We start from the raw sequence: 21,210 nt of genomic DNA on the forward strand, positions 1-21,210 counted from the left end.
TAAATGTACTCTATTTTTCACCCATGTTGTGCTCTTTTTATTGGGGGTACTTTCTTTCCCACACACACAAACATAAGGTTAAAATAAGAATAATAAAAAAAAAGCTCTCTGATTTATTCTTAATTATGAAAAGGAAACTGGTCGTCTTGAACGTCTTTCTAAATGCATTATGCGCATTAGAAACACATTAGTCCAGGGCTAATACAATTACAAATTAGATGAGCATGTGGACACATTCTGTCTACACATTCCATTGAAGTAGCGGCAAGAAAATGGTTTTGTCCCGCTCAGGCGCACTCTGATTGGCTGTGGCAGCTGTCAGTCACCAGTCTCTGCTCTCCGATTGGCTGCTTTCCCTCTCTCTCTCTCTCTCTCTCTCTCTCTCTCTCTCTCTCGCTCTCTTGAGTCTCGCCGTGTAGCTGTAGCGGTAGTCGCTCACTGTTATTGATGTTTTTTTCCTCGAGATTTCCATGGTAACTGTCCTGTCTAACGTCTGATCAGCAGCAAGGAGCCGAGCAGTGTGTGAGAATGGAGCTGGAGGGAAAAAAACCGGACCCTAAATACGGTAAGAACAGGTTTATGTCACTGCTTTCTTCACGATCTTTTATTTTTCTCTTAACGGGCGAAGGAATGGAAACAATGACTGCAAGGGATGGATGGGTGTGGACCTCAGAGGTCTTATGCAGATCTGGAGTCATCCTCATCCTCCACAGCCGGGTTCTTTAACAGAACATCGGTATTAAATTAGTTTTCATTTTTCATTAGTATTTCATAATGCACAGTGAATGAAAGCAACACGATGTAGGGTAAATGTGTGGTTGTATTTGACTGGTTTGCCCTATTTTACCAGCCTGTAGCTTCCAATGAAACCAAAACTACACACCTAGTTGTTTATTAGTATATGTCTTAATGTACTGATAACATAGGCATATAAAGAAAAGTAGGTTGCCATCCATTAAAACAAGGCTTGCCTTGATGGGCTTGTATTGAATTAGCTTCATACTGTTGTTCTGTAATACAGAAACACACACAAACAGGCCAGATTTATTGTGTTTTCCTCTGGGCTCAAAAACCATTTGGTGTTTTGTAGATTGGCATATGGTCATTTCATCCACAGATGCACACACAGATACTCACACAAAGGTACAACCACATTTTTTGCTTTTGTTCACACTGTTTTTTTAACCAGCACATATTATGGAAAATTCTCATATAGCCTACCAGCCAAAGACATGACTCATTGCCTACTATTATGTGTGTCACACTGTCTCACACGTGCATTTTCTCAACTTAGCAGCCCACCGCAGCCTGCCGTGGTCTTTTTGTGTCTGGGCTTGGTTGTTGTTCGAATGGACTGTTGAGTCAGGAAGTTGTACTAACCAGTGTTATTCTTGCTTGAATACCCCTTGTCAGTGTTGTTATATGAGACGACGGCCAATAGCTCAAAAGCAAACCGCAGCCTTCACACTGTAATTTAATTAGGAAGACGACACTAATGCTGTCTCATTGTTAAGTTATAAATAATTCAGGAGTTAATAGAAGTAACAATTCCTTCTTTGACAATGTAAGAAGCTCCCAACAGCCCACGCCCAAAAAGTGCACATCCTCTCCAGTCAATCCATGGAGCTCCCACTGTAGAGCATTTCCTTGTTGCTTTCCTTTGTACCATGTCAACAGCTCTTTTCCTTACCTCTCCTCCCCCAATGAAGGCTAAAAGGTCAAAAAACACAGGCCTTTTAAAACTGTTATAAAGCTTTATACAATGCGGACACACAAAACACATTACAGCTCACCGGTATTCCTTAACAGCAGTTTTTTATCAGCAGAGTTTGACCTGTGAGTGGTCCCTGTTTGCCTGCTACTGTTACCACATGTTCCCACTGTCTGTTACGGTGAGCAGGCAGGCTGCAGCCTGCACGCCCTGGACTGTGTTCAGCCTTGCCTGCTCTTCCCACTCAGCAGACACAGTCAAGGGGCTTCCAGTCAATATTAAGCTGGCAAACACTCGGATGCATTACCACACACACACTGAATGTACACACACGCATGTGTGCACACGCAGAGACACACTACTGCTAAATGTTTCGCAATGATCGCTTGTCATTGGACTGTTGGTCGGTTTGGGAAAATCAGACAAACTGTTGCTGTTTGATCCGAGCAGTTTCTGTAGAGAGAGAGAGAGAAACAGTGATCAGAGCCAGTGGTTGTCAGCTTTTAAGTATTTAGCTCTACAAAAAGAAACTTTAATGTGTTTCCTCAAAGACGTCATTGGTAGCTGTCAAAATGGGATTTTTTGAAGGAGTAGCAGCAGATAGACACAGCAGTAGAATGGTAGTACATACAGTAGTTTCACCATCTTTATCTACAGGCTCTAAATATAAAAGATAAAAATGTCATGAATAAGAGCGAAGGAGATCAAATCCTCACAATGTCTCTGTGCATGTACAGTCCGCGTGCGCACACACATATACACCACTCACACACACAACCACAGTGGCCACTAACCCATTAAGGTAGCCAGGAAAGGGTTCATTTGATAACCCCTCTGGGCCCATTAGTGAATCACGTCAGTCGTGACATCATCACATCCTTTTAACACACACACGCGCGCGCACACACACACACACACACACACACACACACACACACACACACACACACACACACACACACACACACACACACACACACGCATACATCATATCAACTGAAGCAGAGTCACATTTTTTTCCATTCAATTTTTTTAAAAATATTTCATGATTGTACTAAACATTGTTAAGATTTGGCAGACGTCTGGAACTCCATATGGACCTGAATGCAGACAGACCGCCTGGCAGGCCCTGTGGGTTTCCACCATCAGGGCCCCTGGAGTATGTAATGAACTACTTGAGGAACCGAGGCTACCCAAATGAGAGAGAAAAACATCTGCAACATACACACCTTTTAAAAAAATCTCTTCTTAAGATTGCTATATCAGACTGACATCACTTAACCACTATCCCATTAATATTTTGCCAATTACCTAAACAAACAAGACTATTGAAAAGACACTTGGCAGCATTTACACATCAAATGTGCTGGAATGCTTTTCAGCACAATCACAGATTGTTTTTTTGTCACAAAGCAGGCAAAGAGCCGCCTGTTCCTCTCTAATGGAGCTGTGTCTCTCACATTAGCAGATGGTCCAGCAAATGAAAGGCTGATGGAAAAATCACTTTCAATGTTTATCCTCTTCAGTAAAGAGAAACATACACATGAAGTGATGGCAGGGAGGGGGAGTAAGAACAAACAGCAACTGCAAACCCTTTAAACTTATAGATACTATGCATACGATCAGTAATAATCCTGTTTCTAACTTAACTGCAGCCAGGAGACTAAACACCTCAGTAATCCATGTTTGGCCAGAATCATTTTGGTTAACAATAATATCTCAATAATTGAAATCTAAAACTGAATTACAATTTTCCATGATTTAAAAAACGAATTCATATCACAAATCCTCACTTTAAAAAAAAGAAGAAAAAAATAAATAGGCTACAGTAAAGCTTTTAAACAAAAAACTACAGTTTAGAGCCCAGTGCTGATATCATGTATAATTTTAGCTTATCAAAATACACGTAGGCCAATAAGTAACAAGAAATTGCAGTATAGAAACACCAAAGATACATTTGAGATTTGAGAACAGTGTCCATTACATAGTTTGCACATCTGAGAGGACTGATGAGGTTATTGTTCAAATGCAAAATGCCCCACTCGATCTGTACATGTTTTGATCATCATTCAGGATGCATATCAAAATATTTAGTTGTGTTATGTCTGCATGCTAAAACATAAATATATTTCAGACTTTTAAAAATATATTATTTGACATTTTGGATTCACATTCTTGCCAAAAGTTAGATGAGAAGATTGATACCACTCTTAGACATGAGTGGGTTAGATCTTCTCATCTAACTCTGCTGTTACTATTACCATTACTATTATTACTTTAACTGTCTAAATGTTGTTGTATGAGGCCAGTTGTGAGCATTGTATTTCATGATGTGGCATGCAGTCAGTCTGCCACATGGCAGTGGAAGTGGGCAAATCAAACCACCAGAGAGCATGTAGGACGGTCTTATCTCAGATGTACCGCCTCCCTGTGTCAAACACGCACAATGCATCATAACCAAATCATTCATTTCAAGAAATCTTTGTCCATTGTTTAGGAAATTCGTTATGTAACTCTGTAGCTCAGTCCCTAGGGACTTGACTTGGGAACTGGAGGGTGGCTGGATCAAGTCCAGCTCGGACCGTGTCACAGAGTGGGGACTAGACCTTGAGCAACGAATTGAACCCCCCAACTACTTGGATTGCTGTCTTTGTGGCATTCGCATCTCTCCGATGCATTAATTAAGTGAAGAGAAAATTTTAATTAAGTTTGAAGTACTTCTTCTCAAAGTTTGAATATGAAAGCGCTTAGAGGGGGATGTGGCCATAGTGCTGCAACAAGCTGAATAACATAGCATAAAGTAAACAGGAAGCTGAGAAAACAGAAGGCCATAGATCATACTGAATTAGGGTTAAAGAGAAAGCTGTTCAGTAGTGTGGTGTTTTTTTTTTTTTTTTCAAAGCTCATGCTGTGTCGTGAGAGTGATATTTTTCGGGCATGCATGACAACTGAGGTAAGAGTGCAGCTGCAGCAGTTGCAGTTGCAAACAGATGCAACAAGGAAACAGTGAATGTTTATCATGCTGATTCAATGGATTGACTTGAAGCTTAAAACAACTGTTATGGCGCCAGAGTGAAATACTGTTTCGACTTCAGATCCTGTCCCTGTAGTCAGATGTGTAAAACACGCATTTTAGGCTTTAGTCAATTTTGGCAACAGCAGGTTCACAGGCGCCACAAGACTTTGTTGCTTCTCTTTCTCTCAATTCCCCCATCGATTCTGTTTTTGCTGTGATTCCCCCGACGATCCCTGAGCCAAGAGAGGGACCACAGAGAGAAAGAGGGAAGAGTAGGTGAAGGCAGTGCTCTGAATACACTGAAAGAAGGAAGTGAAGAGTTAGAGGTTGGAGGACCTCATACAGGAAGGAGACATAAAGAAACAACTGCCATACACAGCAGCACACTGAGAGAAATCTATAAAACCGCCCATGACAGAAACGGAGACAGAAGTAACGACGGAATGACAAAATACGAAAGACAAGGTACTGTAACGGCCTGCCCTGGCTAGATTTAGGATGATGAAGGTTCTTTAGTTGCTGAATGTGTTACTGATATTATTCAAGCTTGTCAGATAGATTACTGCATTAATGGCTCATGAATAGCCTACTAATTAAAATGGTTAATGGACTGCTTTAAGTCACATATTACCCAAAATACAAAGTCCGGTGACACCTTTGTGGTATAGTGCCAGTTGCGTCTCTGTAATGTTACTGTAGCTGGGTACAGTAATGTGACAGGATGTAGCTCAGAGTCTGGTTATCTTACAAGATGTCGATGTTTACTGAATTTCTTCACCGAGCAAGTTTTTGTGTAAAATGCGAAAAAAGTAATGAGCACATGGTTGTTCTTTGGAAATGATTCACAGTGTTAGCTCATGATGACCTCACCGTAGGCAGAGTGGGCTTGGCTGATATTTCTTTTCTTGCCGCGTCTGAGGTGTTTCCATGGCGGCCGGTGATGTCCACGGGGAGCTCACCGTCGCCGGGGAGCCATTTTGTGGGTTGCTGGGCATGGCATTCAGGCAGAAGAATCCTTTTGTTCTGGAGAATGTCCTGTCTTTGTCAATACATGGACTTACACTTATATATTGTACTCTTGTGCATCTGCCGTACGCAGAGTGCTCTTTGAGTGCACACATACATTGAATGTACTAATATACCCAACAGTAGATAATAAAGTATTATTAATTTGGTGTAATTGGAAATAATGCTGTTCATTTGTACTAAATCAAAAAATAATTTGTTAGTGTGTGTAATCTATGTCAGTAAACAATGCGCTGACACTGACTAATAGCTCAGTTTCAAAATGTCGGTGGTACATAAATAGCCATATAATAACCATGACAAAAGTAATAAAGGAAAAGCTATTGAACAATGTTATTTTTGAGATAGAGAGGGGGAAGTGTTTCCGACTTTGACCTCGGAAAATCCAACTTTCGAGTACCGAACGCACTATAAGTCTAATCAGATTGAAGTTCAAAATTATAGTAGGAGACATTAACACACCTGTTGTCCCTTTCATTCCCCAGGGGAGTCCAGGAAGTTTGACCCAAACTTCAAAGGGCCGATTCACAGCAGGTGAGACATCTGTTACAATCACTGATCATGATTCTTTTCTTTTAGGATTACAAAACACAAATAATAATTCTCTCCTCTCCTCTCCTCTCCTCCTGTTCCCTATCCTTCTGTTTCCTCTACTGTTTCCTCCCCTCCTCCCCTCTCCTGTTTTCTCTCCTTTTCTCTCCTGTTTCCTCTCCTCTCTCCTCTCCTCAGGGGCTGCACAGATGTCCTCTGCTGTATTCTCTTCATCGTGGCCTTGTTCGGGTACTTTGCTGTCGGCATCGTCGGTAAGATGATCCTATCCTACATTACAGTTTTTCTGAATTGCTAGAACACTTAACCCCATTCTCTGAACCAAATGCTCAGTGGCTTAAACCCATTTGTTAAATCAATCACTCTTCTTGCAAATCTCTAGACACATTCTCACTCGGTAAAACACATTTCACACTGGGATGCACTTGTGTTGCAAAATGGTTAACACGGGCAGCAAAAGTTAGACAAAACTACAACACAGTTGTCATTGTTCACACTAGGGATGCACCGAATACCGAATCCACTGGTGAAGATTCTGCCGAACCGAACCGAACCGAACAGAACTCTCCCATCTTTTATCTTTTATTTTATTTTTAATATTTTATTTTTAATTTAATACATACTGTATACTGTGTACATATACTTATAATTTACTTATATTGTTTATATTCTATTTAGAAAATGTGTGACATGCACCAACACCAAAACAAATTCCTTGTATGTGTTAAAAACGTACTTGGCAATAATGCTTTTCTGATTCTGATTCTGATCCTTAGTCCATTAACACAGTAAACACATTAATGAAGTAAACAACATCCACAGCCTCTAAAATAGTTAAATGTAACAACTTAATGTTGAATTCACACGCTCTTTTCACATCGTAGGAAAGCACATCGCTATCACCAGCTGAGTGACAATTTTGTTTGGCAAATTTTCGCTAACCAGTGTATGATGAAGGCATGTTGTGTGGGTGAAATTAGAAAGCTAGCGTTAGCTAACGAGCAGCAGTCGCTCCGCTCCGCTCCGCTCCGCTCCCACTGTAGGGAGACTCATTTTCCAAGAGAACAGCTGACAGCCCGGGAGAGGCACTGTCTGGTTAACACAAGTTTTTAGCTGTGACTGACTGTCCTTCCTTACCTGGCTGAAGTTGCTGCATTTTGGCTTCATGCACAACTCATAGGCAAATGTCTTAACAGCGGCGATGTTATGTATTGTTTAGGGCCCTTGCCCCCACGAGACAAATCGGCATTGCAAATTGAACATGCAGCTCTATTAAATCATCTTCTTTTGACTGAAAGTACTGCTAAACAACACTTTTTCTGCTCATAAGTTCCATTTTCACTTTCTCTCAGCCTACTTTATTGAACGCTCCACCTAACGCGCCGTCATTACGTCGACCAGTGTAGCGCGCGTAGTGCAAGCATGAATGTATTAGTGCAAGCGTAACTAAAGAGTATAGAAGTAACTAGAGCGTTCAGTCCAAGATGGCGGAGCTGCAGCTCGGTCATGGGTGCGTTTGTTGCAGTGGAACGTACTATTGAGTTTCGCCTCTTGTTACTTCTATACTCTTTGACAAGAGCAGAAACTCAACACAACGCCTCTCTTACTTCTCTTTGGTAGCGTTCGGTTCGGTGTAAAAAAATTCTAAAGTTTGACAGTACCCGAACTCCGTTAAAAAGCCCAAAGTTCGACCGAACCCGAACCCGAACTCTGGGTTCGGTGCATCCCTAGTTTACACACAACGATTCAAAACTGTACACACGTTTCTACTGAGGTGATCAAACTAATAGTACAGAATATAAACCAGTTTAGAGCGGTGATGGACTGGCCATCTGGAATTTGGGCAAATGCCAGAAGGGCCGCACCCCTATATGGGCCACTACTGATAATATGTATTTGGTTAATTTTGATAAGTTATTTTATGCATGCAGCCACAGATATTCAAGATTGTACTGCGGCGAGGTGCATAGAAAGATTCACTCGGAAGGCAGAGTTACTACAGTTTTTTTTCCAATTGCTAACATGCATAGCACAATTATTTAAACTGACACACAGAGAGCAAAACCTCTTCTCAAGTCTCCAAAAGTCTAAACACATGTTCTGCTTTACACACATTTTGCAATTCAAAATGGCACTTTTTAAATGCACTGAACATGGTTCTCTGTATAAGACACAACAATCTGACATAAAGCCATTTCAAAACACTGCCATTCAAAATGACACTACATGAGCTAATTGGCCAATATATGTGCCACCTGGCCAAACACCTCAATGGTTAATTGTTACCACTTCAATCAGGAAGTAAGCACTATGATGCCTCTTTTTTTTCTATATATTTTTCTGCACATTTTTTCTGCAATTTTCTTTTTCCGTTTACTGTTTTTTGTGAGCATATTTTTGTTCAGTCCAATGTGAATATATCTGCTGTGCATATGTTGCATTGACTTTTTTGGTGAAAAAAATAAATGTTTCAACAGCATGTGTGTGTATCTTTATACACATGCATTTCTGTGCATGTGAACAATCTGAAGAATTTTCTACAATTTGAACTATTTTAGTATTATGGCAAAGCATAGTAAAGATGAGAGTGCTTTTCATTATGCCCAAGTGTGTAGTTGGTTAGACAAAAATCTGGTAATATGAATGAAGTGTGTGCCATTTGGTGCAAAAGTTTGATTTTGATAATGCTATATGTAGTTTTGGTTGCAGTGCTTCATTTTGCAGGATAAATGAGGTATTTTGCAGTTTGGGTGTGTGGTTTTGTGAATTGTGATAAGTATTTTGATAAAACCAGCCTAGTTTGCAAAATTGTGTTTTAACAGTTGGGAAAAACTGTAATTTCCAAGCTAGGTTATTGACAAAAATAGTGCCGGTGTGTTGCAAATGCCAGGGCTGTTTTTTGATCCCAGTCCGTCACTGGTTCAGAGTGCACAGGAGGCACAGGAGCATTGAATGTTGATGTCTGATTTTGCAGTTTCAGAGTCATTTTTAGTGTACTGTCATCTGCTTTTCCTTTCGTTTTCTTTGTTCTTGGGCCTTTTTCAGTTGGGACTACTGTATTGTTCTACAAATGCCTACAGTAATATACAGACATTCAATATTGTATTACTTGAACTACTTGCAGTGTACAAGATATTCACTGTACAAGTTGTGATGTACTTTTTGTTTTCATTGCAAAATGTGTTTACTGTATGAAATTAAAAAAAAAGAGAATTCTGTAACTAGAAGTCCTGGACACTGTTCTTGAATTTTTTAGTTAATGTCTAATGAATGCTCTGTAGTGTTTAGTTATTGAGCGGCTCTGTGTATGATCTGAAAGCATTGTTTGATTTTGCCAGCAGAGTCAGGTGTTTAGTGAAAATAGTTTGAGCATTTGGTTTTGTGTTTACAGTTTTGAGAAAATGGGTGTGGGTTTCAAAAAATGTGTCTTAGCAATCGTGAAAAACTGTACTACAATATGTACTGTTTAATTGCTTGGACACTTGATCACTATTGTGTATGTTATTTAAGACCATCACAATTAATTAATGTTGCACAGGTCTCCTATAGTATCTACCTTGCCTTCATCAGTGTGGTGTATAAGTCTGTTCTGTTCCTTAGAAACAATGAGCCTCAGTCCACCATACATATTTGAGAGGTAATGCTTTGTTTATCTGCTTCCCCAGAATACAACCGTCTATCCGTACGTACTGGAGTTTTACTCACCAAATATTGCCAGCAAAGCGATAATTTTACACCTGAAATTGCAAAATTTGCTCAAAAACATTCAATTTATTTGAGTCAGTATTAATAGGAAGATCTGGTGATGCGCAAGAGCAGTATGTGCGACTTTCCATTTTTTATATTTATTGTCATTCGATCTAATGTTCTGAATGATTTTAATTCTTCTCCGTGCAGCCTGGTCTCAGGGTGACCCCAGGAAAGTGATCTATCCCACCGACAGCAGGGGGCAGTTCTGCGGACAAGCTGGAACACCTCTGGAGTGAGTAACCTGACAATAGGAATATGATGTTACAGTATACAGTATAAGTGACCTTGGAAACCTCTCACATGCAGACTATCTTGTGTATTGTTTATGTAATAATAGGTATTACTGTAATCTGTTACCCCTAATTTAGGACTTAAAGACATTTATTTATGCTACAGACCAAATAATAGTTTTGTTATACTGTTCTCACTGAACAGGAAGAAGCCTCTTCTGTTCTACTTTAACATCCTGAAATGTGCCAGCCCTCTGGTACTGCTGGAGTTCCAGTGTCCCACCACACAGGTCAGAAACCATATCTTATCTTTTATGTGCATTGCAACATTTTTCTCCTCTCTAACAATCACTGATTGTCATGACTGATTGTTGTTTTTTGTGTCTAGTTATGTGTGGAAAAGTGTCCTGACAGGCATCTGACGTTGATGAAAGCCAAGTTAGGCAGCAATGAAGACCGTGAATACTACCAACAATACTGTAAGGATGGCGTGAACCTTACCAAATTGGTAAGCATTCAAATCATTTTAATTATTTACATTTTATACATGCTTAAAGTGATACTGTGAAATGCATTCGTGCAGTATATTGAACGGTGTTTTTACATGATTCAGAGTCCTCCTGAGATCCTGAAGGATGGCCTGTGTCCTGCCATTCTGATGCCCAGTAAAGCCTGTAAGTGAGAAGAAGCTTGTTCTAAACTTACTTCACCTTCACCCACAACCCCAGCTGTGTCTGTAGATCTGTTGTTTCTGTATGAAACTGAAACGCATAGGACCATACACATAAATAGATCATCTCCTTCCTCCATAGTCACGCGTCGCTGCCTTCCTGCCTTGGGAACGTTGAAAGGTGGGGTAGTGGTGGTGGGCAATGAGACCACTTTCACTGATGGAAAGGGCTCCAGTATCAATGCCACAGACGTGCTGGAGGCATCCAAGTGAGTACTTTTCACTGTATGGAAACACACATTTTGACATTTTCAAAAGATTCATTGAATAATCAGAACAAGTATTTATAGATTCATCAGTAAAAATGAAAAGAATCCCTACTTATAAGCCCAAGAGAAAATGCTGTTAGGTGGGTATATGAACCAGTTCAGGCTCGATACTCTCAACACACATGTTGCTATGCTGTGTCAGCTGACAGCTAGCACATCACATCCACGTCACATCTAACTGCAGTGATTTGATGGGCTACTTAATGGTCTTTATGCGCTTATTTACTCCATACGCTGATGTGTGTTTGCTACAGTGTTTGCTGCTATCTGTATGCACCTTGGAGGGTATTTATGTCAGTGTTTTTTATTAGCATTATTCCCACTGGGGCTGGTTGCAATGTTCCCTGCATGTTATTTATCAAGATGATATGAATAGAGTACAACCACACTGCCAAGTCAAATTGATTGTCATAGTTGTCATCTTAATTTGCAATCTGACACAACTAGACTAATACATTTATAACATAATAATAACTTGTTTCTTTGAGGAGAATCACTTCAGAATGAACATTTCAAATTAAAAGTCAAAATTTTGCAGTTGTCGTATTTCTTTTACCAGGTAAGTAGTTTTGCAGAGCAACATTAAACAGTATTTCTTTCTGACAAACGTATGTTAATTATTGCAGCTGGTAAAAATGTTTTTTTGATTTCTTAGTTTGTCAGTCCTCGATTATGAAGCTCTTAAATATACACTACCGGTCAAAAGTTTGGGGTCACTTAGAAATTTCCATTCCACTCCATTACAGACAGAATACCAGCTGAGATCAGTTGCATTGTTTTTTTAATCAGGGCAGCAGTTTTCAGGTTACATTATGTGCTTACACAATTGCAAAAGGGTTCTCGACTGTTGTAGAAAGAAGTGGCTGCTCTTTAATGCAATATACAAAGGCACATTCTGTTTACTAATCTGATATCATTTTAAAAGGCTAACTGAGAAAACATTGGAGAACCCTTTTGCAATTGTGTAAGCACATAATGTAATCTGAAAACTGCTGCCCTGGTTAAAAAAACAATGCAACTGATCTCAGCTGGTATTCTGTCTGTAATGGAGTGGAATGGAAATCTCTAAGTGACTCCAAACTTTTGACCCGTAGTGTAGTAAAAGGCATAGTGGCTAATTTGTTAGCGTTAGCTTGCCGGCTAAAATGTAAGAAGTAAGTAACCACAATTGTGGTTTGTTTTTAATTCATTTCCTCTTTTTTTTTTTTTTTTTTTTTTTTACAGGAAATCAAATGTGGTTGTTGAAGCTCGCCAGGTGGCCATGAGAATCTTTGAGGACTACACTCAGTCTTGGCACTGGATATTGCTGTAAGTCTGTCAACTTCCCAGTGTTTACAGTAACACAACAGTGTTGTGTAGAACATCAGGAGTAAAATCCAAGACAAAATGCTAGTAAAAAAAACCACCAATCTTTTACGTTTACTCATGAACTGTTTTTTTTCCAGCCACTAAACCGATCCAGTCAGCTGAGCTAACACACAGTATTAACGGCTCTTAAATGTTTTCACTTGGTAAATGAAAGCATCTGAGTGTTCAAGACCGACTTTAGCTGATTGATCATTTTGAAACCAGAAAATATGCATGATCGCAACTGTCAACGTCATTCGATGTGTCCCTCTACAGTGGTCTGGTGATCGCCATGCTCGTCAGCTTTATTTTCATCGTCTTGCTGCGATTCCTTGCTGGCATCATGGTCTGGGTCATGATTGTTCTGGTTATTCTAGTCATCGGATATGGTAAGTCTTTAGCCTCTGGAGATGATAAATGACCTGCTTTTGTCAAAATAAAAAGCTTCTAAATATTTGAACGATTTCTAGGGATTTTCCACTGTTACATGGAGTTTGCGAGTCTGAAGGGAGAGCCGGGCTCTGACGTCACCATCCGTGACCTGGGCCTGCAGACGGACTTCTCTGTCTACCTGCAGATCAGACAGACCTGGCTGGCTTTCAGTACGCACTAACAAACACACTTTCATTTTTAAATACTGTACATCTCTGTATGAAGTGTTAATGAATCCTGTGAATCTAATGCCTTCTCTGTTTTGCAGTGATCATCTTGGCTATTGTGGAGGTCATCATCATCCTGCTCCTCATCTTCCTCAGGAAGAGAATCATGATTGCCATCGCCCTCATCAAAGAGGCCAGCAGGTCAGTGTCTGGCTTTGTGCAGCGTCTTCGTCTTCTGTTTTTTCTCTGCTGAAGTAGACAAGAGACCAGACCTGCAGTGCTCACATATTTTAGAGCTGCACTAGTCAACACGTTGTAGAGCATGTAGCAGCTAAAGTAAAGAGGCAAAATTTGCCCATAGTACTTTGCGGAGAGCAAACAGAGCTAAAATGTTAATATTTGACTCCATGTTTGCTGAATGTGTAAACAGGCAACTTTTTGCTAATACCTTCATCATAATAACATCATAAATGAGTAATATCTCAATGTTATATTTACTACTTACTACTTGCTGCCTCCAAACGGTGAAAAAAAACCAATTAATGCTACTCTTATTTAATTGCATTTGTTTTGGTAACAGTTAAAAGAGATCTAACACTTGAACAGGAGAGTGCTCCTTTTGGAGAGTATTACATCTAAAATTGTTCACATAACGTTTCCATTGTTTTCTTTTTCAGAGCTGTTGGGCACGTGATGTCATCGCTGTTCTACCCACTGGTGACCTTTGCCCTCCTGGCGGTGGTGATCGCTTACTGGGCCATCACTGCTGTGTATCCTTTTAATTTGTTCCAATGATGATCAAAACATAAATGTGTCACTTTGTATGCCTTCACTCTTTTACATCTTTTATTTTTTAACTTTTTCCAACTCTACACTGCACCATTTCTATATTATATTCTATATTTTTGCATTGAAAAAGAAAGAAATAAAAGAAGAAAACATCTAGAATGTTTTTCTTCTATACAAAGGCATTAAATATGCTAAAGCATTACCAAAAAAGAAAAGAAAAATAAGAAAAAAATAGATAATAAATTACCCAAATGAGTGATCAATTTGAATGATCATCAAAATTAATCCATCAGTTAAACATTCAATCCATCACATTTTCTACTTCTCAAGGATGTAGCCTTTGTTTCTTGTTTTTGTTACATATTTCCATGGACTTATAAATAGATGCAGATGTGTCATGATTGTGACCTTTTCAGAAATATCCACCCTTTGTTGGCATAATCTCCTTGACCACTCTGACCAGTTTCTTGTCCACCTCTAATGAGCAGGTATACAAAGTGTTCAACAACTCTGAGTGTGAGTACTCACGAGAGACCTGCGACCCCCAGGTACGCTTTTAATGTCACTCCTCATGAAATTACCTGACTGAAGATGTGAGTTCAGCCAAAAAGCCAAATACATATTCTGCTAATATTTGACACCTTTAAGGAAGACTCTCTTTGCCTGGACAGCATCACAAGTTACTGTGTGAAAACTCACTCCAGTAATCCTGTGGTCTGCCTCTTCTCTTTTTCTCAAGACATTCAACACCTCCAACGCTTCAGCTCAGTGTCCTGATGCAGAGTGCCTGTTTGCCTTCTATGGTGGGGAGACCTATTACCACAAATACCTCATCCTGTTCCAGTTCTACAACGTCTTCCTCTTCTTCTGGTGCGCCAACTTTGTGACGGCCCTGGGCCAGGTCACTCTGTCGGGAGCCTTCGCCTCGTATTACTGGGCCTTCAAAAAGCCGGATGATATTCCCTCCTATCCCATCTTCTCCTCACTGGGACGAGCCCTCCGGTAAGCCACATTTATATTTGTGTGTGCAGTATCTCACTGTGTGTTTGTGGATCAACTCCTCATTTTTTTTAAATAAATGACATTCAGTCAGGAACACTCTCGTCATAGATTTAACCATTTATTGCAACAAATGGAAATATAGTTATGCTTGGCGCTGATGGCTCCGCTCTTAATAATGCTCCCTGGATCAGCAAAGCAGCATGCTAAGCTGAAACAAGCAGCGCAATGGAGAAACCCCCCTGTATACAAGAGTGGGCCCAAAGCTTTGGTGTAGCAGAGATCAGTGAGGAGGAGGGAGACATATTTAAATGGACCGCCTTGATGTGAGAATGGATGTGATTGGTTTGTGACTGATAGAAATGATAATTCAATGAGTGGGTGTATAACTTCCATGTCCTGCATGAACTAACGCAATGCTTAATTAAAAAAAAACATCTCAATTTCACCAATGTATTTACTTACTATCACCTGCCAACTACTGTATAAAAATGACATGACCTTCCATTTTCCTTTATGCTCTGATGAAGGCCACTAGGCCGAAACATTAGCATGTTTGTTTGATACGGCCAGAATAAATGGGTGAAATAGAGATTAGTCTACTTTGTCCTGAAGATCTGTGTATGTGCTATCTTTTTACCAGTGGGGGTATTCAATGGTGTGTTTACTGTAAACAAGAACAGATGTACAATGTTGGCTCCTGTTTCCTCCTCCTGTCCAGATACCACACAGGCTCCCTGGCTTTTGGCTCTCTGATCCTGTCTATTGTCCAGGTCATCAGGGTCCTTCTGGAGTACCTGGATCAAAAGTTGAAAGGTCAGAAGATTTAATTCAGAACAAGATGAATGACTTATACTATGACTAATAAATTACTTGACAGTGTATCTTCATCATTATTATATATTTATTAGTGACTGTGTGTCATGTGCATTTATGATATTGTTGTTAAACTAGTTAGTCTTGAATCCTGGTTTTGGATAGATGCATGTATAATGCCAAAGGTCAGAGTAAAGCAAGTTATCTAATAGTGCAATCATAAATTAATTTAAACATTCTTGCTTTCAGGTGCTCAGAACAAGTTTGCTAAATTCATGCTAAGCTGCATGAAGTGCTGCTTCTGGTGTCTGGAGAAATGCATCAAGTTCCTTAACAGGAATGCTTACATCATGGTGAGTACAGATACAGCTGCATGAGAGATGTTGAGTCTGCTCAGGTTTTAAAAAATGGTAAATTGTTGTTTTTTTTCCTCCAGATTGCCATCTATGGAAAAAGTTTCTGCCCCTCAGCTCACGATGCCTTTTTCCTTCTCATGAGGAACATTATCAGGTGGGATTTCATTACCTTAATACCCACAATCTTTTATTTCTATGAGCATTAGTCTCCAACATTTATTCAATGTTTAAGCTATTCTTAGTCCGGTTTAATGTGATATACTCTCATATCTCCGCTGTGCCCATTCAACACAGGGTGGCTGTTTTAGATAAAGTGACTGACTTCCTGCTGTTTCTCGGGAAACTCCTCATTGTTGGAATCGTTGGTAGGAGAGCTTTTATTTTTAGACCAAACATTGTTTTTTCTACACTGGAGAGAGATCTGTCTAATTCACTTTTTTTTCTGTACAGGCATCTTCTCTTTCTTCTTCTTCTCTGGAAGAATCAGAGCGATAGAGGATGCTGCTCCATCTCTGAACTACTACTGGGTGCCAATACTGGTGAGAGACATATGTATTTGTATGATTTGATGCTTTACGCTTGCTTGTGGGTTTTTGATGCCACAGCAGAGTTCTTGATGTATGTGATTTTCTTCACCTAGACGGTGGTAGTGGGATCCTACCTCATCGCCCATGGCTTCTTCAGCGTGTACGCCATGTGTGTGGACACACTGTTCCTCTGCTTCTGTGAGTAACTTTGCATTCAGCCAGATCTCCTCTCTTCTTGCTGTTTTCAAGCACTCATACAACTGTCTGAAGCTGAAATGCTGGTTTCTTCTTCCTGCCATGTTTCTGACTCCTCTTCTCTTTGTCTCATTTCTCCCATTAATTTTGCTTTACTTTATTTTCACTCATTCCCTTTATTTCATGTTTCCATTTCCCCCTAATTTCCCATTAACCCAAACAAAAACTCAAAACGCGCATCACCCACACACGCAAAAGGTGAGGACTTGGAGAGAAATGACGGCTCGCCTGAAAGGCCTTACTATATGTCCCCCGAGTTGCACGAGATCCTCTCCAAAACCAAGAGCCTGGAGGAAGACCGCGATGGTGTCGAGCAGGGCGATTCTGCGGATGCCACGAAGCGAGCGGACGAGGTGACACTGGAGGAGGAGACCCCTCTCCAGCAGCATCAAGATGGAGAGATCCAACTGAAACAGCAGACGGTGCTCAAGCAGGAAAACGAGGAGGAGCAGCCTCTGCAGGCCACGGTGACGGATGCCGAAGAGCCAAAAGAGGAGAAAAACGAAGAACAAAAAGTCAGTCCGGATGAGGAGGCTGAAAAGAAAGAAGAAGCAGAGTTGAAAGAAGAGGCGCAACAGCAGGTGTTGAAACCGGAGGAAAAGACAGAGGAGGCGTCGCCTCCCGCTGTGGAGGCTGAGGAAGAGAAGACTGATGAGAAGAAAGAGGAAAAAGAGGAATCTTTGGAGGAAAATCCTCCCTCTGCACCACAGAAGTAGATGTTAACAGTAATAAAAGAGTGAAAAAATGAGGCTTGGTAAACCTCATAAAGAATGAAAGAACTGTATCTACAACTGTGTGACATGCGCCTGTTAAATGTACGGCAAGCTAAAATTTCAGATGGCCTTGCTTTTGTGAGTGATGTGACGTCCAGCTGGAGAGGGTTGTGGTCCACACGTGAAGTTCAAAGCAGGTCAAAAGCCCAGTGCATCTCTGTAGCTTGACAAAAAAATGCTCTCTTGTGTTGGTTGTAGAACAGTGTTGGTTTTTATATTGTGAAGATCTGTAGAACATTGTGAGTGCTGAACCTGTGCCTGATTACTGTCACTAATATTTGTTGTCTGAACCCTGTTAATGAATGCACTACAGAACCACTAAGTACCATGTTTACAGTCACAACACACACATCTCAATCAACGGTGAATGTCTTTCACTGTTTACAATAATACCAGCTGACGCCAAAATGTTACAGACACATTTGATATACTGTATGAATAGTTGATTTTTTTTTTTCCTATGGAACTTATATACAGTAGTAAACGTCTATTATGGATTTTTTTGGCTTCAGTCTTGTAGAGATCCAAGATGGTGTCCCGTGTATTGTATTGCCACCTACTTGCCTTGGTATTTCGGACTGGCGTAAGTGCTGTGATTGTGTCTCCGTGACGCAGCCATCGTGACCTCTCTGCGGACCCCCCACCCTCCCTTCCCGTTGTTTACTGATCCACCTGCCTTGCTCTGTCCCTATCCTCTCTCTGTCTAAGTGCTGCATGGTGTTGACATGGCCTTCTGAATGCTCGCAACTAACATCTTAATTCTCTGGATGCTTTTGTACCCTTTTTTTCTTCTTTGTCACCGTGAACGATGTAAGCTGATTTCCCAATGAAATTGCTGATGACATTCCATATTTATTGGATGTAAATCTTGATTAAAGGTGATTGTATTTAATCATAGTAGTTCTGTTGTGTGGGTAAACGTGTGAGTTTGAAGGTGGTTTGGCGTATTGGAAGCAGGTGAGTTTTCATGTCCAACAAAGTCAGCCTGTGTCACATACTGTGATGATTTTGTCTTAAAGGGGCACTCCAACAATTTGACATGTTAAAGCCAGTCTTGTCAAGGGAGTACCACTCAGCCTGTGAAACAGATAATGGTTTCTGTAGCTTTGGAGTAGGCTTTTCTTAAATCTATGGAAATGAAAGGACAGGAATTTGAAAGGTGTGGGCATTTGCTAACGAACATATTGAGATGCATTATGGGAAGTGTAGTATTCTGTTCTATTTTTGAGCCATGTTAGGGACTTATATCAGGATATCTCTTCCTCTGTATTGATTTAGAACAGTGGTTCCCAAGGTTTTTGGCTTGTGACCCCTTAAAATAAAACTATGTCTACTTGTGGCCCCTAACCACAGGTTATGGAATTTGTGTGGACATTCAGTTCAAACAAAGAATGCATTTTGCTTCTCGGAAGGAAGGATCTTTTGATACCTAAAGAGGTATGGCCAGAATATTACAAGACAGAAAAAGGAAAAATCTTAACAAACAAGAAAGAAACAATTCTTTTTAACAGAAATATGCATGTTTTTTTTCTTCTTATTCCTTTAATCATCTCCTTGACCCCTCAAATTAGTCTTGGGACCTTGAAGGGCCCTGACCCCTAGGTTGGGAACCACTGCATTAGAGCATTATTTTATTTTCTTTAGGTAAAGAGCAACTTAACACCACTTGAAATTCTAGTTTTTTTGCTTACCCCTAGTGGTTCATCCTCTCACCTTGTTAAAGTGATGTACAGGTGTACTCCAGGACCCTGGGGGGGACATCACTGTTGGTTGTGGTTACCGGGACAACAGAGCATACTTCTGACCACACCCAAGGGACTTGACATGTTCACCCAGAGATGGCAGCCAAACACTGCTTTACAGCCTGGTGTCTCTTTCGGGTCTCCCTACATTATTGAAGTGCAATATTAAATTGTTGTTGTACTCCTTTAATTCCTAATCAGATGAAAGGCAAAACAGACTATACATAGACAATGCATGAATGCAAGAACGGTTAAATGACTCTTGAGTGTTAGCATGCTGTTGGAAAAATGTTGTTCCTCACCTGCTTCTGTCCATGTCACAGTGGAGGATCTGGAGCGCAACGATGGATCAGCAGAGAGGCCGTATTTCATGTCGCAGAACCTGCTCAGCCTCCTAAACAAGTCCAATGAACAGGCCAAATCTTTAGATTAAGTCACATACATGTGTGCGTGTGTGTGCGTACGTGCGTGCGTGTGTGTGTGTGTGTGTGTGTGTGTGTGTGTGTGTGTGTGTGTGTGTGTGTGTTTGTGTGTGTTTTTAAGTGGAAACCAGAATAAAAGGAGAAATTACAGTGCCATTTCCTGTGCTACATTATGTATGTTTCAGTATGTTTGTGCCTTGCTGCCAAATGAGATTCATTTATGTTGTCTGTATGGTATTATTGATCCTTTGGTATTTTGTTACAAAGCCTTAAACTCCCTTAAGCTCATTTGCCCAAGCGTGATTGTATATTGGAAGGAATATGGAAGCTTGACTTACAAATGATAACTAGTTAATTTAAGCAACAGTTTGCTTTAAATATTAATGTTTTTCTTTTTCATTGTAAATGTTGGTCTTTTGGTTACTTTGTGTGTATTTTGTCATGCAGTTTTTTGTGGAATCTTTGAAGGGTCCAGTTTCTTTCAAATTTGATATCCATTTTATGGCAGATGTTGATATATAAATAAAGCTGTGCCTTTTCACTTTAACTAAGCATATTGCACTGTTGGAAATTAGCTCACCAAAGCAAAGTTGCTAAACTGCGAAAAAAAGCTTAGTATGACACTTGATTACAAATGAACCAAGTGCTTTAACTTGAATTTGCAGTCTTTTTTGTTCATACTTCGAACATAAAATATATCCATGATTAATGTGCAAATTTTGAGTTTGTAAAAGACAACCTTTCATTTTGTTGTAAACTAATAAAAGTCTGTGTTCCCATATCAGTGTTTAAAGGACAAAAACACAGAAAGACCAGCTTCTTAGTTTTATCTGGATACAAAAACATGTAGATTATTCTTTGTTTTTATCAGTGTTGTCCATCTAAGTTTGATGCTTGACAAATAGTTTAAATACAAAAGTAAGTTATTTTTTTAAGAATAGGCAACTTGAAATATAAGAGCATTACATTTTTTTTTTTATCTAATCATTAAAAGAATCATGTACAATTTACACACTTTGAATGATATACTGTACAGGCATATAAGAAATATAGTTTCAGGGATGAAATGTGTAAAGTAGTCATACAAAGTTCACAAATTGTATAGGCTGTATGCGTCCTATCTCTGTCCTTATGTACGCCTTTATTTATTACTGTTTTACAGGAGCAGCTATAGGCTATTTAATGACATTTTTAAAATAAATAAACTGTGTTAAGTGGTTGAATTAAATATTTAGTAACTAAGAAGGGGACATGTCCCTAAGTGACTAATGTATTGTATTTATCATTTATTTATTATTATTTAT

General features: G+C 39.8%; 1 protein-coding gene and 1 long non-coding RNA gene across 8 annotated transcripts; one reads left to right on the plus strand and one right to left on the minus strand.

Annotated features, from left to right (window-relative positions):
* Nucleotides 1–317: 317 nt before the first annotated feature.
* On the plus strand, nucleotides 318–20,708 carry slc44a2 (solute carrier family 44 member 2). Of its 7 annotated transcripts, none has more exons than XM_036000749.1 (23): nucleotides 318–565; nucleotides 6,239–6,287; nucleotides 6,483–6,556; nucleotides 10,200–10,284; nucleotides 10,488–10,572; nucleotides 10,671–10,790; nucleotides 10,896–10,956; nucleotides 11,095–11,221; nucleotides 12,506–12,589; nucleotides 12,905–13,017; nucleotides 13,099–13,230; nucleotides 13,329–13,428; nucleotides 13,905–13,997; nucleotides 14,480–14,564; nucleotides 14,756–15,018; nucleotides 15,737–15,831; nucleotides 16,081–16,184; nucleotides 16,268–16,341; nucleotides 16,482–16,552; nucleotides 16,638–16,726; nucleotides 16,828–16,912; nucleotides 17,168–17,580; nucleotides 17,617–18,893. In XM_036000749.1, exons 1-23 carry the CDS (start codon nucleotides 529–531, stop codon nucleotides 17,683–17,685), a joined length of 2,508 nt encoding a protein of 835 aa, XP_035856642.1. In that variant the 5' UTR covers nucleotides 318–528; the 3' UTR covers nucleotides 17,686–18,893. The 7 variants fall into 7 exon arrangements, 5 of the variants coding, with proteins under 5 accessions (XP_035856642.1, XP_031140282.1, XP_035856643.1 ...); XR_004102457.2 differs by lacking the exons at nucleotides 17,168–17,580; nucleotides 17,617–18,893 and adding exons at nucleotides 19,808–19,975; nucleotides 20,022–20,708 and having other exon boundaries at nucleotides 319–565; XR_004102458.2 differs by lacking the exons at nucleotides 17,168–17,580; nucleotides 17,617–18,893 and adding exons at nucleotides 19,808–19,971; nucleotides 20,022–20,708 and having other exon boundaries at nucleotides 319–565.
* LOC116039557 lies at nucleotides 7,493–19,334 on the minus strand. Its single transcript, XR_004102459.1, has 3 exons — nucleotides 19,323–19,334; nucleotides 13,184–13,186; nucleotides 7,493–7,571 (listed from the first exon to the last, which is right to left on the minus strand). It is a non-coding gene; the product is annotated as an uncharacterized LOC116039557 (long non-coding RNA).
* Nucleotides 20,709–21,210: the final 502 nt, after the last annotated feature.

The sequence above is a fragment of the Sander lucioperca genome, chromosome 4 (assembly GCF_008315115.2).
Source record: "Sander lucioperca isolate FBNREF2018 chromosome 4, SLUC_FBN_1.2, whole genome shotgun sequence".
NCBI lineage: Eukaryota > Metazoa > Chordata > Actinopteri > Perciformes > Percidae > Sander > Sander lucioperca.